At 43.4% G+C, this 27,494-nt stretch overlaps 1 protein-coding gene across 2 annotated transcripts in view; it reads left to right on the top strand.

The window, feature by feature from the left end:
- The window catches only part of Msrb3 (methionine sulfoxide reductase B3), a 119,588-nt gene extending 94,048 nt beyond the window's left edge, over window positions 1-25,540 (top strand). For both annotated transcript variants that reach the window (XM_021652208.2, XM_060378125.1), the window contains 2 exons: window positions 15,653-15,750; window positions 22,441-25,540. In XM_021652208.2, coding sequence (XP_021507883.1) covers window positions 15,653-15,750; window positions 22,441-22,611 — 269 coding nt within the window. In that variant the 3' untranslated portion in view covers window positions 22,612-25,540. The remainder of the gene's footprint in view (window positions 1-15,652; window positions 15,751-22,440) is intronic.
- Window positions 25,541-27,494: the final 1,954 nt, after the last annotated feature.

Here is a 27,494-nt window from a genome sequence, read left to right as displayed (position 1 = left end):
CGTTATTGGCATCTACATGTGCACATATGCATGTGTGCAAGCACACACACACACACACACACACACACACACAGACACACACTTTAAAGACTGTATTTAAAAATCTTGTCCCCTGACATTAATTTGTAAAACTTATGGTCTCTCTTAAGCAGCTTTTACAGGTGTTTGTTTAAGACAGGTCTGAGAAAGCGCCAGATTGATTTCCAGACTAGTTGTACAAGTTTACATTCCCACCAGCAGTGGAGGAGGGTTCCCCTTTCTCCACAACCTCTCCAGCATGTGTTGTCACTTGAGTTTTTGATCTTAGCCATTCTGATGGGTGTGAGGTGAAATCTCAGGGTTGTTTTGATTTGCATCTCTCTAATGGCTAAGCATGTTGAGCATCTCTTTAAGTGTTTCTCTGCCATTCTGTATTCCTCTACTGAGAATTCTCTGTTTAGCTCCATACCCCATTTTTCAATTGGATTGCTTGATTTTTCGCTTTTTAACTTCTATATTTATTTATATATTCTGGATATCAGCCCCCTGTCAGATATAGGGTTGGTGAAGATCTGTTCCCAGTATGTAGGCTGTTGTTTGTTCAGATGACAGTGTCTTTTGCTTTATAGAAGCTTTTCAGTTTCATGAGGTCCCATTTATAGGCATATATCCAAAAGATTCTCAAGTACACAAGAAGGATATTTTCTCAACCATGTTTGTAGCAGCTTTATTCATAATAGCCAGAACCTGGAAACAACCCAGATGTCCATCAACGGAGGAATGGATACAGAAATTGTGGTACTTTTATACAATGGAATACTACTCAGCAATTAAAAACAAGGAAATCATGAAATTTGCAGGCAAATGGTGGGAACTAGAAAAGTTATCCCAGAAGGAGAAAGACACACATGGTATATACTCACTTATATGTGGGCACTAGACCTATAAGATAGGACAAACATACTGAAATCTGCACACCTAAAGAAGATAAGGAAGAAAGAGGACCAGGGGTAAGATGATCAACCCTCACAAAGACAAAGGGGATGGACACTGGATGTAGGAGAAAACAAATGACAGGACTGAAAGTCTCTACCCAGCAGTGTATCAAAGCAGATACTGAAGCTCATAACCAGACCTTTGGCAGAGTGCAGGGAATCATATGAAAGAAGGGGAGTTAGTATGACCTGGAGAGGACAAGAGCTCCACAAGGACCAAATATATCTGGGCACAGGGGTCTTTTGTGAGACTCTATCTCCTACCAAGGACCATGTATGGATATAACCTAGAACCCCCGCTTGGATGTAGCCCATAGTAGCTCAATATCCAAGTGGGTACCCTAGTAAGGGTAACAGGGACTATTTCTGACATGAACTCAATGGCTGGCTCTTTGACCCCTCCCCCCTGACACACCCGAGGGAGGGGCAGTCCTGCTAGGCCACAGAGGAGGACTTTGCAGCCAGGCCTGAAGATACCTGATAAGCTAGGGTCAGATGAAAGGGGAGGAGGTCCTCCCCTATCAGTGGACTTGGAAAGGGGTAGGGAGGAGATGAGAGAGGGAAGGTGGGAATGGGAGGGAATGAGGGAGTGGGATACAGCTGGGATACAGATTTTAAAAAGTGTAACTAATATTAAAAAATAAAATAAAATAAAAATAATAGAAAAGAAAGAAGAAGAAGAAAAAAAAAAAAAAAAAAGACAGGTCTTATTATGTCCGGCAAGCTGGTTTCAAACTTTTGGCTCTTCTGCCTTAGTCAACCACGCCTTAGAGTTATAGGTGTATTGCCAGGCCTCATTAGCCATTCTATTCAAAAGAAACTTTAACACTAGTTAAAGTGCCAGGACTTGATATGCATATGCAGTGTATTTAAATGCATGCTGTGATTTTATTTTAGCTATTTGTTTTTTTAAATTGCATATATTAGCAGTATAGTACAAGATAAGGGGTTTCATAGTGCCATCCCCCTAGTGTATACCCCACAGTTCCCATATGAATATAACGTGGTTCAGTCACCCTTCAGTGTCTTCCTCTCAGGGTTTGGTGGTGGTGGTGGTAATATTTTCCTCAGGTCAGTTTGACCTCAGTTCCACCAAATGTTTAGCTAGATGTAGCAACGTGCTCCTCTGTTCTCAGAGTTCTCATGAGAGCAAGTGTTCTCTTGCGCTTCTGGGATGCGGAAGTGGACGTCTTTGAGAAAGAGGCCAGTCTGGCCTAAGTGACAAGTTCCAGACCAGTAAGGACTACATAGTGAGTGCCAAAGAAACTACAAGATAAATAATAGTTTTTCTAGTGCCCACTAATGTTATGTGGACCTGTCTTATATCTGGTGTAGTAGGTAAGCTTGAGCATTACTGCATAGCTGACAAAATGATACATCAGCCTGTGGGGTGTGGAATGTGTTTTGGGAAAGGTTAGATGTTCACGAAAATTTACTCTTCTGGTCTTAGAGGTCCAGTGCTCCATTACAGCATGTGTATTCCTAGATCTTTAGATACACCTGTCCATTTTGGAGTTTAGCTCTTCAGGTGACACATTCTTCTTCTGTCAGTAGTCAGAATTAAAATCATCAAAACTTTCAAACTGCCAGGGCCACTTGTACTCCTGGATCATGATGTCGGCTACTGGAGATCCCCAAAGGTACACATGATGGGTAATACATGGGTCTCTGTCATTGAGCCCCAACAGAATGTTAATATGGGTTTCCATCTAAGAGAAAGGAAGCTGTGTTCAGGTGCCAGCGTGGGTGACAAATATTTGTAAATGGTGGAGGTTCTAGAATTAATCCTACCACGTATACCAAGTATAAAGACTTGGTGTGTTTTAAATCTAAAGCAAATTTTATCTTGAAATTCTACCTTTCCAAAGTAATGAGGTTATGTATAAAAACTCACTCATCCCATCAAGAACTATTGAAAAATAGGCCTGATTCTGGAGCTTGGAATATTTGGCAGGAAAGCAACTATATCTGTCCTCATGGAGTTTATGTTCAAACTGAGGAAATGCAAATAGAAGACAAATAGAAAATGCTGTGGTAGAAACACACATATCACACACGCAGCAGAGTAATGGAGAATTGAACGTTAGAAAAGAATCCCCCTGAAGAATTTGTGTGACATAGGTTTCTCCCCAACCCCCCCATAAATATGTGTGTGTGTGTGTGTGTTTGAGCACACAAGTGTGTAAGTGCTTGTGTAAACATGGTAGTAGCATGAGGTGAGTATTGAGCATCTTCCTCAATCAATTTCCACCTTCTTTCTCTGAGACTGGGTCTCTAAGTTGGCTAGTATTCGTGGGTCTTCCATTGTCTCCGTACCTGGGATTGCAGGCTTGCCACGCACCAGGCTGTTTACTTGGGAGCTGGGAATCCAGCCTCAGGTTTCCCTGCTTGTGTGGCAGGACCTTTAACAAATGAGCCACCTTCCTAGCCTGTTCCATGCCTTTTTGATCTAAGCTATTATTTTTTTTATATTACAAAATGTTTAAGTGTTTTGACAGATTGCTTCAGTTTTGCCATGTGTTTGCTATGGAGGCAAAACATATTTTGGCATGCTGAATCTCTTAAGAGAATTTGTTTATTCTAAAATTTTATTTTAATAGCTTTTCTCAGCAGTCTGTTCTGTTTCCGTGTTTTTTTTTTTTTTTAGATGAGTTATCAGACATTTAAGCAGTAGTAGGTGAAGTATGTCTCAACACATGAAAAATCAGTACTGACTATAAAGGACCATACAATATTTATGAAAACAATGAGATGTTTTATTTGAAGTTGTAGTATTTAATCTTCTATTATAGAATAAAGATCAAAAGCCAGCTGCATGTTTAGGGAGACCAGTTAAAGCCAAACATCAGGAGAAATTTGAGATGAACAAAGGAATTTTGTTATTCAACTGCTTTTAGGGGGAAAAATGCAGTTTTAAGTTTTTTCCCAGGTCTGAGAAATGATTGTGAAATTCTGAAGGGCACTAGGCTGAGGAGTTAGGCTCTGGCGTGACACTGCCAGGTGATGACGCTGTGAGGTGAGTGGTCCTGAGTCAGAACTGCACTCGATGGGAGCATCATTTCCCCTCGGGAAATAGCGCTGGGAATAGAATCTGTGTTTCTTTGAATTTTCCTGTTTTATCTCTCCTGGTATTCCTAAGGTCAGTTGGGCACAGTAAATAATCTTCACTCAGCAAGCAGCCCAAATCGCCATCCTCCTGTCTGGTGTAACTAATAAATTCTAAACAAACGGCAAACTCCTTGTGGAGCCTCCTAATGGACGCCTCACTGGACTGAAGAGCTTTTGGAAGCAAAATAAAATAATCATCTGAAGTTGAATGTTTTGGGGATCAAGGTTACTGGGTCAACACTAAATTTAAACCCCGTTGGGGAGACATTTTTTTAATGGCACTTAGAAGTTACGGCTGAAGTCAGGCCGTGGCATATGATGTCGCTCAGACCCTTTGATGCTGGGAGTCAGCTGATGTGAGATACATCTTTTAAAACACTGACTGTGATTTAAGGTAGCAAGAGGCAGGGCTCCAGCCAGGGAAAATAAAGTCTCCCTCTCTGGCCCTTTTGTTGAAATGGTTTGTTTGAGTTCAGTAATTTTATTGAACTTGCAAAAAAGTATTATTAATAGCTGCCTCCGCTAAGGGAAATAGGGAAGCTGGCCCCTGTCAATTCTTGCTTAGGAGTTAGAGACAGCTTGCAATTGTAAGAAAACTATGGATGAAATCCAAACCAATTAGAGACTGTGTGTGTTTGGAACCATTTAAAAATGCTGTGCAGGACTCAGAGGAATTGGTGTGAAACCTGGTGCCGTACAGCTCCGTTGTTAATCTCTACAGAGAATAGATAACAGATGTTTACCCTGCCCTAAGGACACCCAGCCTTCTGTGGTCCTAGTGTCCTTACATAGACTCAAATGTTTGCAATGATTATGGGCGACAAGGCTATATTATTGTACATCTAAAATTATTAATAGGAGAAACAATTCATGTTTAATTGGTATTTATTAAAAGTTGCCTAGAGAAACAGAATGTATTTGCCTATTTTTTCATATTTGAGTTGGTTCAGTAACAGACACATCTAAACGTTCCTTTTCTTTTTCTTTCTCTCCCTTACTTCTTTATCTTCCTCTCCTTTCCCCTCCCCTCTTCTCTTCTTTCCCTCTCCTCTTTCTTTCTTAAAAGAATACAATCTATTTCCTCCAGTAGGGAGACTGGAAAATCTGGCGCACACACATAAAGCTAGGCATAGTGGCTCATGCTTGTCACCCCAGCAGCGGGAGGTGGAAACAGGCAGATCTCTTGGGCCAGCAAGTATGGTCTAATACTTGGTGAACCTGAAGCCAGTTCCTGTCTCACAAAATAAGGGGGGTGGTTCCTGAAGAATGACACCCAAAATCCCTACACACAGTCGCGGGCGCACGTGCACACACACACACACACACACACACACACACACACACACACACGGACACATATTTTTCATTATGGTAAAATATAATAGAATTTTCCATATTAACATTTTTTGGTGGGCAGTTCAGGGCATGAAATAAATGAATGCTGTTGCATAACCATCACCATCACACAACTTTGTAACTTTTCACTTTATAAAAGGGAAACTCCAAACCATCAAATAATAGCTTCTTCCCACTTACCTTGAAGCCTGAGAAATGTCATTATACTTTCTTTTTCTCTCTTTTTCTTTTTATTAATTACAGTTTGCTAACTTTGTATCCCCCCTGTAGCTCCCTCCCTCCCAATCCCATCCTCCCTCTCCCTTCTCCACTCATGCCCCTCCCCAAGTCCACTGATAGGGGAGGTCTTCCTCCCCTTCCCTCTGATCCTGGTTTATCAGGTCTCATCAGGAGTGACTGCATTGTCCTCCTCTGTGGCCTGGTAAGCCTGTTCCCCACTCAGGGGGAGGTGATCAAAGAGCAGGCCAATCAATTCATGTCAGAGACAGTCCCTGTCCCCATTACTATGGAGGCCACTAGGACACTGGACTGTCATGGGCTATATCTGTGCAGGGGTTCTAGGTTATCTCCATGAATGGACCTTGGTTGGAGTATCAGTCTCAGAAAAGACCCCTGTGCCCACTTTTTGGATCTGTTTGTTGCTCTCCTTGTGGAGTTCCTGTCCTCTCCAGATCTTACTGTTTCCCACTTCTTTCCTAAGATTCCCTGCACTCTGCCCAAAGTTTGGCTATGAGTCTCAGCATCTGCTTTAATACCCTGGTGGGTAGAGTCTTTCAGAGGCCCTCTGTGGTAGACTCCTGTCCTGTTCCCTGTTTTCTCCCTCTTCCGATATCCATCTTCTTTGCCTTTCATTATACTTTCTTTCTCTGTAAATTTCACTGCCCTAAGTAGGGATTTACTGCCTTTTATTGGGTTTAATTTTGCTGTTAATATAGTTTCTTTATTATTTGATTCATTGAGAAGTATCTCTATGGGTTAGGTATAAAAATGTATTAGTAAACTGGGCGAGGTGGTGCATGCCTGTGATCCCAGCACTCGGGAAGGCAGAGATGGACGGGCAGAGCTCTGTGAGTTCCAGGCCAGCCTGGTCTACCAAGCAAGTCCACGACAGCCAAGGCTACACAGAGAAACCCTGTCTAGAAAAAAAAAAAGACAGAAACAAAAAAAGACAGACAGAAAGAAAGAAAGAAAGAAAGAAAGAAAGAAAGAAAGAAAGAAGAAAAAAAAGAAGAAAGAAAAGAAAAATATTAGTAAACAAAGCAGTCATGGTCGCTTGGTGCTTAAAGCATTGTTAAAGTTATTCATGTAAGTAACTAAGTAATCCCTAACCATAAGACATTATCTGAAGTACATGTACTGAGTTCTGTGGGCATGTTTAGGGTGAAACCATTATCTGGAATTAAGTCTCTGGGGTCATTTCTTCAGCCATATTTATTGTTGCGTACTCTGTACCAGAAGCAAAACACATTGCAGTGGTTCTTTAAGGCACTTCACTCATCAATATTAGTTTGGTAGAGCACAGTATATTAGAAATAATAGAAAACAAAATAAAATGCACAATTAAAGTTCTCTTTAAGGCTTCTGAACTATGACTTTTGTTTAGGATCTTTAGGAGCGGTTAATGATGCTCTGTTTAGCTTTATACTGTTTTCACGTCTCTTATCCTTATTTAGAAATTTTAGGAACGTAACGTTGTTACTTTAACATACTTTAGGAAACAGAGAGTCCCGGGATGAATGGGGGGGAGGGGTCCACTGAAATCCAGACAACACAGACATCATGTGACTGAGTAGCCATCACCTGTTACTTCTTCCTTCCTCGCCACCCTTTGTAAGGAGAGTTTGCTTACTCTCTCCGTATCACTCAGCCTTTTTCCTTGATGCTAGTTATTCAATTCACCAGGGGCCTTTCAGATCTCATGTGACTTTCTGTAGAGGATGTCGCTGCCATAGGCCCACTAACTTTAGACATTTCCTCCTTGGACGATGACCTAGCTCCTCTTGTCTTCCTGATTCTTGAAACACTCTTCATTTTCTTTCACTGATTCTTATTCTTAAATACCTTCCTGGCTTGCCTCTCCTTATGCTCACCTGCTTTGTGTCCTTACCCATAGCCATGCTTTTATGTTCTAATGACTTTCACATCCGTATCTCTGGCTTCGTCTTTACTTCCAAGTCCACATATCACTCTGCCTTCTGGGTAGCCCCGTAAGAAACTGATATTTGCACTGAGAGTGTATGTCAACTGTGATCCAGCTAGCACTGCAGGCTGGTAGCCCTGTTTTTTCATCCCAAATGTATCATCGTCACCAAAATCAATGATTTCTGTTTTCTTAGCTTCTCCCTAATCTCTCCTCTGTCCCCTGGTTCCTTTGCAAAAGTTTTCATTTAGAACAGTGGTTCCTAACCTGTGGGTGTCAGCCCCTTTGACAAACCTCTATCTCCAAAAATATTTACATTAAGATTCATAACAATAACAATTATGCTTATGGCATAGCAATGGAAATAATTTTATGGTTGGGGGTCACTACAGCATGAAGAACTGTATTAAAGGGGCACAGCACCAGGGAGGTTGAGACCCCCTGATTTAGAGCATCATGGATTCTGTTTCAGTCTATAACCTGTTTCAGTGTTCGTTTTATGTGGAATCTTCCTTCATCTCCCTCATTTCACAGTCCCTCTTAACCTTTTCTTTTGGAGCTTGCAACCTGTTTCTAGAACCATACTTAAAAAAGACAAATACGATCATGTTAGCAGTCTATTAAGCCTATAAGCAGAGCCTACGTTCTCCTATCCTCCAGCCCCGAGAATACAGATTTTAAAAAGCTGGCAGGCCAGGGTTAAGAAGATGGTTCAGCAGTATTAAGGCCACTTGCTACCCTTGCAGGAGACCTGGGGTCAGTCATCAGCACTCATATCGGTAGCTCACAACTGTCCATAGCTCCAGTTCTAGATGATCTGGTGCCCTATTCTGGCAGACATTCATACATAAAATAAAGACAGATATTTTTAAAGGTATGTATTCTTTTTATTTTTCAGGTACCACGTGATAAAACTAGATGCCCTAGGGAGGAATGTTTGCCCAAAGCCATAGCTTTGTTTTTCCTGTGGCTACTGTTAGTCCTTTGTCTTGCCCAGGCCTTTTGCTTCTTGAGATCATTCTTGTTTGCAGAAATGAAATCCTGTGGTCCTCATATAGGGGGTTCTTGTTCTTATATTTGCAAAGGCCAGAAAGAACACAAGTTCTCAGACAATGTTGAAAACATAGACTTGAAAACTTATGTGAGAAACGTCTTTCCCTTTTTCAGTCAGTGAGAACACCCTGAGTGCTGATTACTAAGCGAGCTGCCAGCACCTTCAAACCATTTAACACCCAGCTCCCGCTCAGTTCTCAGCCACAAAGCTGAGTAGAAGCCTCTTAAAGCTGCTAACATAATACTGACTTTGTTCAGTTTGTTTTACACTGCTGAGAATCTAAACTAGAGTCTCCTCACAAACTCTAGGCAAATGATCCTCCACTAAGCTACAAGCTAAGGGCAGACTTTAGTATTTTTTATAAATAAGATAAACATGATTCTTATTGGTTAAAAAAAATAAAATTGAAACCTTAAATCTGCTGCTGCTTAATATAAAATATTAGATTATATTATGTGGAATCTGCACATAATATAATCTGCAATTTTACTTTCTAAAATCTTGTTTCTTGCACAGGTAGATAGAATGAGATGAATATTTCTTTCCCTTCCAAAACAAACAAACAAACAAACAAACAAACCCAAAAACCTTTTAAAATTAGGGTCAAAAAGAAGTAAGAGAAAAGGACAATGTCCATTGCAGACTCCTGGGGTTGGGAGTGTGTGTTGGGCTCACAGGGAAGTCTAAATAATCTTTCTAAAAAATGTATATTAATTATCCATTAATACATATTAATGGATATTCTTGATTTTAAAAAGTTGTAACCCCCAAGCATGCACAACAGTTGATGTCCAGCAGAATCACAAAGACGCTCAGAGCTCAGGACTGGCAAGAGCAAAATGATGGTGTGGGTGAGGATGAAAGCCTGAAGAATAGGTGGACCAGCTTTACATCTTCCCCACCTTTGAAGATGACAGATCATCAGATACCTACATGAAAAAACAGCCCTGGAGTACTTTTCTCCTAAGATTCTACTCAGCAGGCTGTCGGTGAATTGGGGCTGCTATTGAGGTTCTGGTCCTGCGATGGCAGCTCTTTCCCTTTTAGGTAGTTAGGAAACTTCAGCATAAACCCTTCTCTGTCAGCAGCCTTTCTGTTAAGAGATAAGGCCCAGGGAAGAAACCAACCACATTATGCATGATAACAGAAGGTGGGGACAATTCACCAAGCCTCCATTCTTAAAAACTGATCCAGGAACACCAATGATGTGAGAAGAAAACCAGAATTACAGTCGGCCCAGAAAAGCATGTTGTAGAAGCTTGCCGAAAAGTTAAAATGAAACAACCCTCCCGTTCATATTCTTGGAGGTATTTGAAAGGTAGTGCATGAACATAAACTTAGATGATACTGGTAAGAAAGAACAACCAAAGACCAAGAATTCAAGAAAAATGGGTCATTAAAAGGTTGCCACAATATGATGCCACTTCTGTGAACTTTTAGTAGTTAAAGTGGTACATATTGTCGATGGATGTAGATGCTCGTGGGAGCCAAAGGAGTGTGGAGGGGTCTCTAGAAATTGTTTTCAAGCCATCAAAAAGCACACATGTAGAGAGTTGGAGTCAGGTCTGCCTGGAATTGTAATGTTGCTTTGTTAACAAAGAGAGAAAACTATCTGAAGCAAAAAAAAAAAAAAAAAAAAAATGTAAACTGAGTTATCTGTTAAATCTGAGTGGATAATATATTAGATCAGAGTATCTATTAGGTAGCTATTATATTTTTATAATTGAAATATTTTAATTAAAAACTTAAAAATAATGTTGAATGGTAGAAAATTTTTATATAACTCTACTATAAAGTTATGATCCAGCCCCCCACCAGGGGAAAAAAGCATACCTCTTAACAGTGACAAAATAAGGGGAAAAAAAGGAAATATGATTTTTTGTTAATAAGGAAATACGATTTTTACTTTTGTCAGCTTGGGATTTTGACAGTTCGACGCAGGAGAAGCCTCCAGCTCTGTACTAAGCAAGGGTGTATGGAGTAAACAGGTCTTGCTCATTCCTTTTTAACTTTTAAAGTCTGCATGAAGAAAAAGCACAGAAGGTTCAGTTATTCTTGGCCATTGGAAGAGCAGAGGAGCAGGTACAGGGCGAGGGGGCCTCTCACCAAGTACCCAATCAAACAGTATCATCCTAAATTACAAGTCATCCTTACATTCCTGCATTTGTCTATCACATGGTGTTCTGGAGTTCCACTGGCATACGGGGGCACAAACATACCCTGGTGTTACTGAGCTTATATTCCGCTTCTGGAGGCAGACATCTCTAAGTGAGGGTTTTAAAGGAAATGTAAACATAAAAACTTGAAAATGTGCAGGCTAGTAAAGGAGTGGCTACTAAATCTCCATCTTTCATAATGGCTACTGGTTTAAAAACATCTTGACTAGCGTTATCTAGTGGTGGAGATCCTGTGCATCATGGAAATCCTGGGAGGATCCTCCATGTGTTTGTGCCCTCCAAAGAACAGCCATCACCGGTTACATTTGCAGGTTGAGGACTTGGCGGGTGGTTGTCTGGAAATGGCTGGTAACTACTGTTTTGAACAGCGTAGGTTCAAAGTGAGGAAACCCAGAGATACTCGAATAAGCACTTTGAAAAGGGAATTAAACAGGAGAAGTATCAATCACAGTTGCCTGTAGGTAGGCGGGGACTGAAAGGAAAAAAAACAGTCATAATGCGCCACCTGCGATGTGTGATTTTCTGCTACATGCATCTATATGGTAGATTACTAAAACTTTTGGAAGACTAGATTGTAACCAAATGGGGTCTTTGAAGGAGAGTAGGGAGTCGTCTTTAAAAAAAAATGAGATAAAAATTACACTGGAAATGTCAATTCTAGTGAATAATTTGGCAAGGATTAGGGAATGTGAACCTCAAAAAATTTCTGTCAGCAGGAGGCCCTCCTGAGAGCATTATTGTCTGTCTTGATATAGCTAAAAAGGTAAATCATGGTCAGGGAGGTGAACCGGCTCAGGCTATAGAAAATCCCGAACATTTAGAATTTGAGAGCTGCAAGACCTGCTGTACACTAAAATACAGATCTTCACCCAAAACTGTACTCAAATATAAGTCATCGTTACTAGCCACCCCAAGACCAGCTAAAGTTTAGTGTGTTTAAAGTGAGTCTACATTCAGATGACATTTTTGGAATTACCTTTCAATTCAAAAGTTCTTGTTGAAGTTTCTACCGTTGCCTGCTGACTGAACCTGTAACCCCCTTACGGAGATTTCCAATTCTGATTTAAGAGTAAGAGAAGGACACAGGGAGGCGGACAGTGCATGCTCAGTCCTTGCTCGGTCCTCTTTAAGAACAGAGAATGAGGGTCACACTTTGTGGACACCGTACAGCTGGAGTCAGCTTTCAGCTTATTTATAACCGACTGCTAACTTTAACAGTTTGTTTTTGAAAGGAAAGAGGAAGAGCTAGGATTGGGGGGCTGAAAAGGATTTCACTAGGAAGAAATTGAAACGGAAAAACCTAAGCTTGATCCACACTACTTGGGTCCACACCAGGCCACTGTTTGGTTGTAGGTGGAGCAGACTCAGAACAGCTGAATCAAGATGCATTGTGGGATAATTCCTTTTAGGGTAGTTTAAAAACAGTTTATCGTATTGTAGATGACAAGCACCAAGCAAGGGACAACACAGTGATAATAATTTGCATCATTTGCTTTGGTCAGAGATGTCAGCGACCATACCCTGAATTTGCTCCTTACTCCACAAGGGTGGATCTTGTGGCTTGACTGCTGAATGAAATCCAGGAAGAACTGCTGTACTCCAAGCTGTCTGTTTTCCTTGTAGTCACTGTATTTATTTGCTATCTTGAGATGAGAATTCCTCCAAGGGAGAAAGTATTTATTAAAAACAAGACCATCTTTATACCGTGGGCTGAGATCTAAAAATATGTAGTTTGTGTCCTTTGAAAAGAAATGACAGTAGACCCAAATCCAACCTCATCAAGTAGAAACAAAGGGGCATGCCGGGGGTGGAGGGAGCTCACTGTTTATACAGGTTTTCACATGACTTTTCTTTTAGAAAGTGCATGGACCGCATCCAAAACAAATGATGTTTTGTTGGATGGGAAGACCAAAAGGAAAAGCCTAGAGAAAGGAGGATAGATGATCTTTCTTTAATGTCAAAACTGACATAAACATACTCTCCCCCCACCCCTGTGCTCAAGATAATTTTCTCAACAAGACGCAGATTGCTTCAGTCTTTGCCTATCACCCTTTGAAGCACTTTCCTCGTTATTAGCAGTGGGGGCAGGGTTTCCTTTGAGGATTTTTACAGCACTGAAGAGTTCCTCCTTTAAATACTTTCACATGATGAGGGAATTCCGCTTTCAAAGTGCTGTCATCGCTGTGGGTTTCTTGTCAGAGGACAATTTATTCCTGGGTGATGGTCCTCCTTAGCTTGATTGTCGCGAAGGCCTTACCTTCCTGACGGATGCGGTTTCTAGTGCAATTCACCTCTCTTCTCAGAGAGACACAACAAAACGACAGGGAGCCTCCTTTGTTAAGCTCCCTAGTGGCGACGGCCACCATCCTCTTTAGAAAAGTGATCCATCAAGGGGAATTGTACCTCTTGTTGCTCTCCGATGATTAACATTTGAACAGCTGAACAGCTCCGTTTCTTCCACAGTGCACAAGGACACTGTAAGTTAAAGGATTTCTGAAATGTCTTTATGGATCTTTTTTAGTGCATCCTCCAATGTAAATAGCATAATAAACAAGTAAGCTATTCAAACATCGTTTCCTCGAGAACCTCCATAGTATTTGACACCCCCCCCACACACCCCTTCCATGCTCTTGTTTTCCTCCTTCTCCTCTGTTTCCATTTGTTTTTTGAGCCAGGCTTCTCTGTGTAGCTTTGGCTGTCCTGGACTCACTTGGTAGACCAGGCTGGCCTCAAACTCACAGAGATCTGCCTGTCTCTGCCTCTCTGAGTGCTGGGATTACAGCCGTGTGCCACCACACTCTGTTCTTGAATATGGTCCTTTGGAAATTTTTGTGAAGGTTTAAGTCAGGGTTAAACCAGATCTTTTGAACTGAGATACTCAGATACAAACTAGTTGCTCATCACTGCTGCCTAGGGGTGAGTTGACTTGCTCTGTCTTTGTGGTGTTTTAAATAAACAAATAAAAATTTATGTGGCCTCCATCTAGATCCACTCACATAGTGACTTGGATTTTCCGTTTGAATAATTTGATCACTAGAAAACAATTAGTATTTGTTATTCATTCATTATTGGCTTCCAGAGGCAACTAATTCACATAGGATATTAAAGTAATTTTGTAAAACAAACAAACAAACAAACAAACAAACAAAAAACACCCGCCCAAACCAAAAACCAAAACAGTGAAATCTCCTTCCCAGTAGTGTATTCAAATGAAGGAGCTCTCAGAGGTTTAGAGAGGAATTGGCAGGGTGTGAGAAGAGAGCCCTAGGCTACTGTCAGGTTATCAGATTCCAGCTTTGTTTCTCCCGCCTACCGCTTCCCAAATAGTCCTGAAAAATGAGTGGCCTCAATGTTCTGCAAGTTTCTGCTATTCCGAGCATACAATGAAACAATTCCCCTATCTGTGCAGAGCCCTTGACCTTAGCCACAGTGAGTGGGCTAGTTTTTTTGTTTCCCTGTGTTAGAAAGGAGTGTGTGTATACACATACATATACATATATATACGTATATATGTATAAACACACACACATATATATATTCTCTTTCTCGGAGGTGTGCCTCTGTGGTGTGCTTCAATTATTTACCCCCTTGCTTACCACTTACTGGACATTTGGGTGGTAAGTATCCATGCTACACTCTGAGCTGTGGCCTTGTGAGGCAGTGAGTTCAGCCCGCCTTTCAGGCACTTCAGGTAGAAGGCATGGAGGAAAGCCAGTGAATCTGGAAAGCAGATAAAAAAGGAAAAAATAATGAAGCTGTAGAAAAAGCAGCGTAGCCTGGAGAGGGGGGCATACCCGTGTCTCCATCCCTAGCTTGAATTTTAGAAATAGGAAAATGTGGAGTCACATTTTTTTACCTTTGCAATGCTGAGTCAAGTCTCAAAGATTCCACCTATGCCATGCTCCTCTCCCTCACCTTGGCATTAGTTGCCTTAAACTACTTTCAAATGTGTTATGACCTTTGAAAGTGAAAACTACGGTTACACCAGCAATTCTGCAGCCTCCTACCTCTTTCATCATCTGGGGTCCCAGAATTTAGGACCTCCACACATCTTTGGAAGAAATGTAAACAAACAAACAAACCAAACTGTATATTGAAAATGTGCTCTTACTCACTAAGAGTGTCTTAGACTGTGATTCTTAAAAATGATTAGAATTCATGAAAATTGAAGGGGAAAGATGCTATTTGATCAATAATGTTGTCTATAAGTGCCTGGGCATGCCACTCTCTGAACTGTTCGTAGGAAGTGAGCAAGACTTTCACCTGTAAGATACATGTTGTGTGCCAGATACACTTTAGACCAGGAAAGAAATTAGATAGAGACAGTGAATAGGATAGTCATCCTCTTTATTTTAGCCATAGAAAACTAAGAATTGAAAAACATAATTTCCTAAAGAAGTCTGGGATAGTTGAAAAGTTAACATCCAAACCAATCGGTTGTTTTGGAAAGTGCCACAATGGAAGATTAATAGCTTCTAAGATTAGCGCTTCTAAGTCATGCCTAGTGACTCTGAAGACAAGAGAAAGAGTAGTGATAGAGTGCTTTCTCAATTTTGGAATGCTCTCAGCAACTATCAGATGATCCAGGACTGTCGCAGGAAACACACTAATTCAGCTCTGCTGTCATCTGTCTGTGAGGAAGGGTTAAACTCCTATGTAATTGCACTCCTGCAAATGGACCTTTGTCATTTGTCAGCTTTTGACCTTTGTCCCAGCTTGAAGAAGTCCCACATTTAGCCACAAGCTAAGGCTTCGCCTCATTTGCTCCATCTTTCTTGAGAATTGCATTCTAACCGAAGGTTTTGTCTCCTCTCCTTGGGTCCGTGCTGCCGTCCTGCCCCAGGCTGGCCTTCCTTTCATGATGTGATCAGTTCTGAGGCCATCGAGCTCACTGACGACTTCTCCTACGGGATGCACAGGGTGGAAACAAGCTGTTCTCAGGTGAGTGGACTCCGCCTGCAGCCCAGTGGGTGGCTCACGATGCACCCTTCACAAACACCTCCAGCGTTCCTCATCGTTCTTACATGCAGTAACCAAGGACAGGGACTGTTACAAGAGGGACAGACAAGAAGGGAAGACTCTTTTTCATGATGGAATGATACCTTCATCTCCAGATTTTTAGCAACATGAACACAAGGCCAGTCATTGGCTTCCACAATATTAAGCAGTCATTGGTAGGGGAAATTTTTTTCATTTGGCTTACTACTATAGAGGTGAATAGGACATTTGGGGGAGACAAATGAAGATTTCATTATATAGCCTTGCATAACCTGGTGTACTGACAATTTCTCCCTTACAGCTCTAGTATCTAGCCTTTAGTCGTAAAGTCTTTAATGGCTGGGATCCATCATACAGTGAGGGTGAGGTTGGAGAGAAGCTGTCAGAAGTGTGAGTTCAGTGGCAGGCCAGTCAGAAGAACACGCTGAAACAGTTGTGTGCCTGCTGCTCTATACACTTGTCCTTATTTCCAAGGACGCTCTAGTTAGTTATGTCCTGTTCTTCTGTAACCAAATTAATACTGCCTCTAGGGATGAAGGTGTGAAGGTTTTGAGGGGAAAGTGAAAGCAGTTAATGTGCTGAGAGGCTTAAACATATTGGTATTTTTGTCACTCAGCAAGAGACATAGTTGAAATACCTGCACGGAGAGAGAACCATGGCATCTGCTACAGGAAGTACTTCACTTTGTATCTGCCCCCAGACAAGTAAAAGATGGATCCTGAGTACAGTGGTACCGGTGTTAACTGGTACCCAAGAGTGCTTCGGACGAAGGAGTTTCTGCACAGATTTGAGTACAGGGAGGTACAGTTATATAGCTACAAGAGCAAAGTGACTGCCATGCAGGCATCCCTCAGGACTCCGCTGCCCTTCCTGCCCCTGATCCAGTTTTTCATCTTCAGTAGGTTCAAGATTCTTAGAGAGTAGGTGGTTTTCATCGCCAAGAGGTGAGGATATTTGTTTGAACCCAACTATCTGATGAATTTGTGTGTGTGTGTGTATGTGTGTGTGTGTGTGTGTGTGTGTGTGTGTGTGTGTGTGTTTTAATTATTAAGTTCATTCTTTGGTAATTTCTTACACGTAGATGATACATTCTGAGAATTTCTGCTTTCAATTAAAATGTAAGATTATCAAGTATACCATCTTTCACATATGAAAACTTCCCTCTCCCTCGAAAAAAGAAATTTTTTTTTTGTTCTTTTAACTCATGTTTTCAGTTTGCTCACCTCTGAGAAATGGGTCTATCTGATCATGAGGATGGAATTCCCTTCTGCTGGGTTTGATCCCCAGAGACTCTAATTTAATTGTGCTGAGCACTGCCTTCACAGAGACCCCCAGAGACTCTAGTGACCCCCAGAGACTCTAGTTTAATTGTGCTGGGCACTGCCTGCACAGTGAGCCCCAGAGACTGCAGTTTAATAATTGCTCTGGGCACTGCCCGCACGGCGCCATTTTCTTGTGCTCCCCTGGTTAATGCTCATGATAACGTATGCTCCTCATTTTACAGTTGGGGAAACTGAGTCTCAGAGAAGGCAGTTGAGTTTGGGTAGAGTCATGTTGCTCTAATGGCAGAGCTGAGACTTGCATTTATATAATCTGATTGTGGAACTCTCTGCTGGACAGGAGTGTGTGGAAGGGGAGGGGAAACACTGCAAGGAACTGAATTGGAAAGGATGTTCAAGAACGCCATGATTCCCCGACATTTGCTTTAATGCAATTCAATTTCTAATTAAAAATTTTGACAGAAAATTCTGACCAGGACTTCAAAAGGCTTTGTCTTTAAGCTGAGGGAGACACTGCCTCTCTTCCCGGCTCAGAGGCTCTAAGAGTCCTTATCTGGCCCAGTTTCCCTAGTCCCCGAGCTGGGAGTTCAGTCAAAGATGTCAGCTAGATGGCTAAGTGATAGTCCAGCCAGTTGGGGGTTCTTCCTTCAGGAAACCAATAAGTCGCTTCACTTTCTTTAATTAAAAATTAAAAATAATACAGGATGGTACTCTGCAATTTGTGGGGTAGGTACATGGCAACAAGTAAACCTTTTAAGGCTACTAGCCCACATACGTGTGTGTATGTGTGTGTGTGCCTTCCTCCTCCTCCTTTTCAAGTGCGTACACCACAGCCTGTGTGTGGAGGTCAGACAACAGCTTGCAGAAGCCATTTCTCTCTCTCCACTGTGTGCATTCCAGGGATTGAACCCACGTCCTGCTGTGGCTCACTGGCAATGACTTTACCCAATGAGCCGTCTCACCAGCCTCAGAGGATCCCTCTTTTTTAATAAACCATTTTAAAGTTTATTATGCGCCCACTTTTCTTCTGCTCATGGCCCATTTTAAATTCTAAGTTCTCTGAAAAATATTTTTAAAGGCATGGGAAAACTGAGACAGGAGCTATAAACCTTCCCCACGTCCCTCACTTCTGATCTGTTTGTTTCTAATTCCTGTAATTGCTGGTTGGAATGGTCTTCCTTCTTTCTCTGTGCCAGGCAGAGATAACATCAGCAGGAGTTCTGGAAAGGCTTTTACAAAGGTGCCCTGAGGTTACCAAAGAGACCATGCCAACATGGGGTAATTTAAAAAAAAAGGTGCCCCGTGGTAAAGGCCACTGTTTCTCTCTGTTGTCATGGGGAGGTGGCAGGGACCTGTTTCTCCCACAATTAATTTCCACCTCCTCCATGTCTCATCTCCAGACTGACCAGGACTTCAAAAGGCTTTGTCTTTAAGCTGAGGGAGACACTGCCTCTCTTCCCAGCTCAGAGGCTCTAAGAGTCCCTATCTGGCCCAGTTTCCCTAGTCCCCGAGCTGGGAGTTCAGTCAAAGATGTCAGCTAGATGGCTAAGTGATAGTCCAGCCAGTTGGGGGTTCTTCCTTCAGGAGACGAATAAGTCGCTTCACTTTCTCTCGTGATCCTGAAGGGAACCCATCAAATCAGTTTCCTTGAGCTGCACTCTGTTACTGCTAGAGCCTATCAATCAGAGTCCTTCACACTTGTTTTAGATCGTTATTAATTTATCTCATTAACCAAACCAACAGAAAGGTGAACACCCACAAACACAAAGAATGTTTCAAAAGCTAAGCAATTCTCAGTGAGCCTCCATGCCTTATTAATCTTCTGCAGATGACAAGTCCTATATTGTTGATGATTGAAGATGCCCACGCCTCACGGCAGGGCCTCCGACTCACAGCCCATCTCTCTTTTTCTTGATCTTTCTGTAAAATTCTAACACAAACCTGGCGAGTTCACGATCATTTCCTTGACAAAAGATTAATATTGCAAGCACAGAGAGTCAGGGCCCCTGCTTGCACACAGGTGTCCTCGGGAACCGTGGGAGGAAACGGGGCTAATGGCAAAGTAAATTGCTTTGCTTGTGAAAACCTTTTTCCTTTCCCCTTTCGCCCATGTGCCCAAGTGGGAAGGCCTAGCTTTGAAAGTGCTTCATGCCGCAGATCAAACACTTGAGAGAGACTGACAGTGAAAAAGCCCAAGCGTCCCATCAGCAGCGAGGAGAACGATCCCCGAGACAGTGGGAAATACATCAGCGCAGAGCTATGCAATGGCAGGGCGCGCGCTGCTTGCGTTCCTTGGGCTGAGAGCTAGTCAGACTTTAAGGACTTGACTTAAATTTGATTCTTGGTTTCTTCCCTAGGATGGCCTTCCTCTGGGTTCTCTGCAGGCTCCCTCTCTGAACAGAGCTGAGTGGGAAACCTAAGTGAGGAAGGACCCCTCTGAGAGTTAGTTTTTCCTTTTGAACTGTTTTCACAAGCACCTCTGGGATGCGGAGTGGAATACTCAGGTGCGGTGTTCCTCTGTAAAATAAAGAGCTGCGTAAGCACTGAAAGGAGTCTGAGAGCGCACACCAGAGTCTATTCCTGGATGAAATCGCTAACAGCAGGTTTCAGAGATTTCTTCATCAGGCAACCAGTTTGCTTCAGTTACTACCAGGTGTGCCGAATGAGCCCAGTGCTTTGCCAAATGGCTGGGGTGAGGGAGGCAGAGCTCTCGGGCGGCCGAGGAAACAATGCATCACTGACAACTTCCATCCATCATCCCTGCCCCTGGCCGGGCCAGAAGCTGGAGGGAATGGGCTCCATGTGAGCTCCCTTTGGGCTTCTATACTCGTAAGCCCAGACCCGTATACCTGAGAGGAGGCATGCTGCGTGGTTAGTCCTCCCTGAGAAACAGCAGACAGTGAATGGCAGGCACCGGTGTGGTGGCAGAGGTGGCAGTGAACGCCAGAGCCACCCTCCGCCACCTGTGAGCCTCTCAAGCGCCCTGTGATGGGCACCATGAAGTCATCTCTTCATTTTCAGGGCACTGCCCTAGCCTAAGCCTTGTTTGTCATCTCCTAACCGTGTCCTCTTTTCTCTGTTCCTTTTGCTTGGACCAGGGTTATGTTTCGAAGTGAAACGTCCTGTTTTGTATATGTATAATGGGAGGACCAGTTTCTAGTTAGCAAACAAAGGACACACTGAAAATCAGCTTAGTTCAACAGATTGGATCCATATCATTTGACCACCGAAAAATGTAAGAAGAGAAGACCACATGACTTCTAACCAGCTTCAAATTTATCCTTATTAGACTTTTAGCGCGGGGTGGGGGGGAGTGTTGTTTCTTTTGCCCAGGAAGCTTGCTTGTCTCAATAATTACCAGCGTGCATGGACGTTCACTTCACCTCAGGCTTTTCTATGCAAACTTCCCCCCTCAGACACTGAGTGATCAAAGCCCGAGGCCTGCACAGTGCATAGGCACTGAGAATGCTGTTCCTGTCAGCCTGCACCCTGGAGGCTTTGGCAGCACAAATAGGTGATTTCCTTCATCCACAGGGTCAGCATATGGATTCTTGCTGGTGCATCTTAGCAGCCGATTCCTGAATTTATTTTGCGTTTGTTGTTGGTACGAAGGAAAAGCAACCTGAGATTACCTAAGCCTGCATAGACTGTGGTCAAATAAGGCAAAACTTGTTTTTTTTTTTATTTTTTTTTAGGCCTGTTTAATATTTTTTTCAGGCAAAAGATCAAATCAGTTCAGGGTTCATTTTTAGTTCTTTAATAAACTGACACAGTATGTTGGCAGTAACGCGAGGGCGCACCTTTAACATGGAAGTGCCGGGGAACCAAAGGTGCTATTGGTCCTGTTTATTAGTAACCAGAGAACCCTTTAGTATTGAGCTTAGCACCTTGAGAGGGAAAGCTGAGATTCCAGGCGTTTCCATTGTGATGAACATCTTCCATCATTTCCCTCTCATCATGTGCACTTGTGCCCCGACTCCCTTGTCAGTTCGTGCGCCCTTTACAGTTTGCAAGTGTCTTATAAACAGCTCAGTGGGAGGAATGAATAAATCATCCATAAGCCATTTCTGTCACATGTTTACCGTAATCCCCACTCTTCCCTCCCTCACCCAGAGAGCCATTTCCTTCACGTGTGCTTCAAGCCACCAAGGAGGCCCCCTTACACCTCCTCCCCGCACTTTCCCTCTCACTGGACAATTTCTACTGGCCACACTCAATGAGTCACCAGTTTTTTTGTTTATTCCCAGTATCCCCCACTGACAGTTAAGTTCCCAGAGGCTCAGGGCCTATAGCAGTCCCTGGCATGGACGGGGAACTTCATAACTGCCAATTAAATGAGTCTGTGGGAATCATTTAGTCCAGCCGTTGGCTTCCTCACTGCTGGGTGAGTTCTGTATTTCCAAAGCCTGTTGGAGTGCACTGATGCCTCCATCTACCTGCCTGCCCCTGCTGAGAAGAAGCGGGGGATGTGGGCAGGTGGTGCATGTCACCATCCGGAGCTGTGCTCGGCCTCAAACAGGCCAGTGCAGGCGAGTAGCCAGTAGCCAGCCTTTGTGGAGAAGCTGCGTCCAGGCCGTGTCTCTCTTGGATGCAACATAACCAACTACCCTTCCGTCCAACCCTCTCCTTCCTCCGTGCTCCAAGTAGGCAAGAGCTTTGGTTCAGGTGCACAGCCTCTTCCTCGTCTGCACTGTAGTTCCTTTGTGCGAAGAACAGCCAGTGTGACAATCCACCCATTGGGAGCTAGGAAAAATCGACTGTGTGTACTGGAGACTTTCCGCTTGACACACTTGCAGCCGTGGTGACCGTGACGTAAATCTCCTGGGTCTCGTCACTGCTTCACTGGGCTCCAAGAACATCCAGTGCTGATGTTAAGTTTTACAGCCTATGAAAACAACCATCACCTCTGTCATGGCCAGTTAAACAGTATCTTTTACAGTGGACTTCTGCATATCTGAATCCCACCCATCCAAAGCCAAAAGTCATGCCAGGGGGGAAGAGATTGCATTCTGCCCTGTTTCTTACAAGGGGAGATCAAGGGTCAATTCAATTCATAAAATTACTGCAGTCATTTTCCAGCTGGCTGAGAGGGTTCACAGATCAAAACATACGGTGGCTCCTAAATGGTTCCTGATACGCACACTCCAGTGTTTTTTCTTCTCGGCCTGCGGTGCAAAGCCTGCCTGAGAGCATCTCTGCAGCTATTGACAGGCAGGTTAGAAATGGTCCAGGGTGCTTTCCAGCATCCCGACATAGGCCATCCATCCGCTTGGACCACTCCTCCCCCAACCCCCCCCCCCAAAAGCCTGCTTTGTGCATGCATCTGCCTCAAGCCCCCTTTTTCCTCTTGCAGTGTGGTGCTCATCTTGGGCACATTTTTGACGATGGGCCTCGTCCGACTGGCAAAAGATATTGCATCAACTCAGCATCGTTGTCCTTCAGCCCTGCAGACAGCACTGAGGCGGAAGGAGGTGGTGGCAGAGAGAGCGGCAGCCCAGCGGTGGCGGACAGAGCTGAGCTGTAGGATCGGGGCGCCAGCTGCAGGATCCGGTGGAAACAAAGTGTACTTAACGCACAGCTGATCGAAAAACCAAAAACGGTTTCTCTTAACAGAGCTATTTTTTCAGACGCTATCAGGGCAGTGTATGCTGTTGAAATTGTATTTTCTTTTTTTTTCTTTTTTTTTTTTGTTCAGATGGGAGTTCTGCCCATTCGTGTATTCTGCTGTTGACTAGGTCCAGAACTGTGTGTAGGTCTTGCAAATGGAGATAGCTTTGTGCAGCCTCTTCCCAAGCCTCCGAGTAGCCTCGGGAGCATTGTTTTATTCCTGCACACACCTTCCGTTAAGCCTTGTTGTTCTAGGCACCCCCTTCTGACTTCGAGGTGGGAGCTGTTTGGTGAAATCAGAGAACTAGTGCTCAGGGGAGGGGAGCAGAGCCGGGAAAGGCAGGGCATCCAGACATGTGGCCTTACGGTAAAGATGGAGTGCTGTCTTAGATTTCTAGGCTCTGTGGAAAGTCTGAGCTAAGGTTTTTTCTCACTAAAAGGGTGTGAAGGTCTAAAGTCTTTCCTCATGTTAGATTGTTGCCAGATCTGAGAGGGCTCGCTGGGGGTTGCAGCAGAGACGTAAACATTACCTCGTGGGCAGGTCTTTATTTTATATTATTTTCCATTGAAAACAGGGGAATGTAAGACAACTGTAAAACGCTGCTTTCGGGTTTTGTCCAAAGTTCACAAGGAAGAAGGCTTGCCTATTGCCTTTGTAAAAGCCTTTCTCTGCACACCTCATGGGAATGACATCTGGGAGAGCATTTTGGAAGATTCCCCAGTGCAAAATAAAATGTTGGGACAACACACTTCACCAAGATGGTAGAAAAGGGAAAGGTCAGAGAAGAACAAACGTGTAGTCTTGGGTACTGAATAATCTCACGCTTCGCAGAAGGGTCCGCAGGATCTTACTGGTACCACACCTAAACCAAACTTCTCCATAGCATCAGGAGGCCCAAGCAAAGATGTTGGGCATTAAGGCAGAATAGTCAGGCCCAAACTCCACACCTCACTGTGCGTATGAGGGACAAGCCATTTAACCCGATGTGCCTATATCTTCATGTCCACAATAGGCCTCATATATTTATGAAATATATTGCTACTCTCAGGGCAAAATTTACTATATTGCTGTACAAATAAGATCAGTATGGTAAAATCACACTGATCTGGTTGTAATGCCCCACCCCTAACCCCTGCAAGGCCACAAAGCAGGCATTTACAATGGAAAGAAGCAGAGGTGGACTCGGTTGATGGGTATGGAAACAGTTAGGCAAAGCCAGACCTTTCTCTTGTGGCAGTATGGCAGGTTTTGCTTGGAGAAGCTCTGTGTGGTTGCTTGAGGTTTTCACAGGGCTGAACAAAGGTGATAGAAGTTAACAGTGCTTGTCTCACAAGGGAGCACTGTGATTTTGAATGCTAGTCTTGAACTGCGGCTTTAAAAGATACTTAGGTTTCTAAATTTTTAATGAAGATCAGCATCTTTCCTTCTGAGCACCGAAGACAGTGAGAGCAGACATGTGATTCTGTCGACCTGGTGGGAAGCAATAAAAAGATGGGACAAGTCAGGTGAGAGCACCATGTCTAGGAGTTTCTGGCCTTCTCCAGGCACCTCCTGGAGGGCCTGCCATCCTGGTGAGTCTCCATCATTACCCACTTCTAGAGAAGTTCAGGCTCTTAACCTGGACAAACAGGAAAGTCACCTGAGCAATCACGGTTCCCTGAACCCACATGTTTCACCCCAAGCTTAGGTCTACTCTGGACCTCACAGGTTTCTCTCTTCTCTAGAAACAAGGGGAAAGTCCAGACTTCTATAAGGGTCTTCATAACACCATGAAGGATCCCATGTAGGGCAGCCAAGGACAGACATGGGTCTCACCCACAGCTTGACATCTGTCCTTCAGAGACACACACAGCCCTTTCTGTCCACTCCTTTCTATGTGGTGCCCTCCTCTGGGTCCCTATGACATAAGCTACAGTGTTGGAGTAGACAAAGAAGACAAATGAGGAGTTTCTCTTTCCCTACAGACTCCGGTTGCTGCTCTTCCTATAGCATTAAACACACACACACACATACACACACACACACACACACACACACACACACACCTTGACCCATAACAATAACAAAACCCTTGTTTTTTCAAAAAACTTTTACTGTTTTGTTTTTTAACAAAAGCCAGCTTTTTCCAGCACCAACTTTTAAAAAGTATGGAACATCCATTGAAAGAAAGAAAAAAAGAAAGATGTGTGCATGCAGTTTAATTCCAGATTGCCTTTTTGGGGGGCTTAAGTGGTTTCAAATTTCAATATATTTCTGTCTTATGTTAAAGAAATATATTGCTAAAATGTCAGTGAGCAATAATGTCAGCTGTCGAGCACTAGATTTACTTTCGCAGGATATGGAGTGCGGTGAACCAAGGCAATATGGTGAGGTGTATGTGATCTGTGGGAGTGCTGCCATTCAGCACAGGAGATGCGTGGTCCCCCCTGCCCGCATCCCAGCCCTCACTGCACCACTGGGCAATGCAGAGATGTGCTGGGAGGCAGGAAGTATGTCCATATGAGCATGTTGGGCAGACCAGAAGGAAGAAGCAGCAGCAGCAGCAGCAGCAGCAGCGAGTGTATTCCTGAGCATTTAAACTCTTCACTTCTATGTACTTACCGCCTTTAATGCAAATGACGTAGCAGCTGGAACAAAGCCTCTCCGAGGCAGCTATCTTGCTGTCAGAATGAAAACGATGGAAGCCAGCACCATTTGTTTGGAAGATTGTGTAGGTTTTTGACCCAGAAAGCTTTTTAATAACTTTCTCCTAATAGTTTAACTCTTTTGAAAAGTGACATGAAAGCCTTTTCCAATATTTGTTGTATACGGGAATTAGGTAATAAAGTTTCTTTATAAAAATGTCTCTCTGCTCTGATTATTGAAGACTACTGTACTTTCTATCAAGGCTGTCCACCAGGCACAGGACCTACAGTAGACTCCCCCCTACCCAGCAGGTCTGACCCTTGAATACAAGGAGGCTTCTAGAAGCTCTGCTCCTAGGGGATTCCTTGTACCCCAGGCCGCAGGATCCTCAAGAGCAGGGAAAAGGAAGACACGTGCGCATTCCTCTGTCCTTCACCTCACCAGGGCAGAATCTCCAGCAGTTCCCGTGTGTGCTGTGCTAAATAAAATCTGCTCTGAAAATTTCCACCGCGGTAACTGCAGGCTGGTGAGATGCTCTGAGGCTCTCCTAAAACGTCCCACGTGAAATTTACACAAATGTCAAAGGTCAGTCTCAAGAGAAAGGCCTTCAGAGGTCCCCACTGCTCATGGAGTAATTTTTACCTATAAAAGTTGGGTATAGTGGCTCATTCTGAATCCCAGAATTTAAGACACTGAGTCAGGAGGACCACTGTGAGTTTGAGTCAGCCTATACTACCTAGTGAGTTCCAATATAGCCTGGGCTACAATGTGAGCCCCTGTCTCTGAAAACCAAAACCAAATAAAAACTCATTTACAGATGGATTTTGGTATTTGTCGTTGAAATGATATTGTTGTTGTTGTTATTTGTTTTATTTGACCTATTTCTCAGAGGAAGAAGTGGGGCTACTGGAGACTTGGTTTTCAATCAGTTCCCTAGGTTCATATGTCTGGGATCCCAAACACTGACCAGCAGGTTCAGGCAGGGAATGTCCCTACAGCATTTCTCATTGCATGACCCCAGCATCATCACCTGCCTCACCCAGGGAACTCACTAGAAATGCAGATACCCAGGCCTTGTATCACACTTGCAGAGTCAAGACTTCTGAGTTGGGACCATAGCAACCATACTTAAGTAACCCCCGCTATGTGATTCTGGAGTTTAACCTGGGGAGCTCTTGCCTAACACCTCTCCTGAGCTAATGTCCATGAGAATTCGTTTTAAAGAGCTTCTATATCTGCTCCTCAAATAGAGCTAGTTCTCCTGTAGCAAATGTGGTAAGGTGTGGCCACGCCTTTCAACTGCTCTCATCCTGCATTGCCCCTCACGTGTCCTGACCAGCTAGCTCTGGTTCCTTATTTCCTGCTTTTGTTTCTGGGCTGAAGCTGGGCACCGGTCAGAGTACAGCAGGCCCTGTCTAGGACCACTGGCTATTACAGCAGGCTTCTAATCAGTAACTTTATGAATTCGATGACAAATCTCAGGACATTCATCCATACATGATTTCCACCTTCTCTGTTTTCCTGTAACTATGCCATTGAGAGTCCTACAAAGGTACTATGTACCATTTTTTTAAATTATGTGTTTATAAGGGAAACACACACATTCATATACACATACGTAGTCTTCACTGTTCTATTGCTGCAAAGAGACAGCATGAGCAAGGCATCTTATAAAAGAAAGAATTTAATTGGGGGCTTGCTTACATTTTCAGAGGTTTAGTCTATGATCAGCATGGCAGGAAGCATGATGGTAGGCAGGCATGTTACCAGACCAGTAGCTAAATATTTACATCCAGATCTACAGGGAGGCAAGCAGGCAGGCAGTGAGGGGGTGGAGGTGGGGCTGGTCCTGGCAAGGGCTTTTGAAATCTTAAAGCTCACCCACAGTGACACGCCTCCTCAAACAAGGATACACCTCCTAATCCTTCCTAAACACTCCACTGAGTGTGAGAAACAGACATTCAAATATATGAGTCTACAGAGGTCATTCTCATTTAAACTGCCACACATAACATACACATACACCTCATCATATATAGAAACTCTTAACATGTCCCATATTTTAGTAATAAAATGACTTCTGGACAATACTGGTATCTTCCAAAGTTTGAATTTACAAGCTATTCATGGGACGGTCTCAAAGCCACCCAGTACTGATCCCTAGCCATTGTTTC

Source organism: Meriones unguiculatus, chromosome 2, assembly GCF_030254825.1.
Source record: "Meriones unguiculatus strain TT.TT164.6M chromosome 2, Bangor_MerUng_6.1, whole genome shotgun sequence".
In the NCBI taxonomy this organism is placed as follows: Eukaryota; Metazoa; Chordata; class Mammalia; order Rodentia; family Muridae; genus Meriones; species Meriones unguiculatus.
The sequence above is the reverse complement of the archived record's forward strand: the minus strand, read 5'-3'. Positions and strand labels throughout refer to the sequence as shown.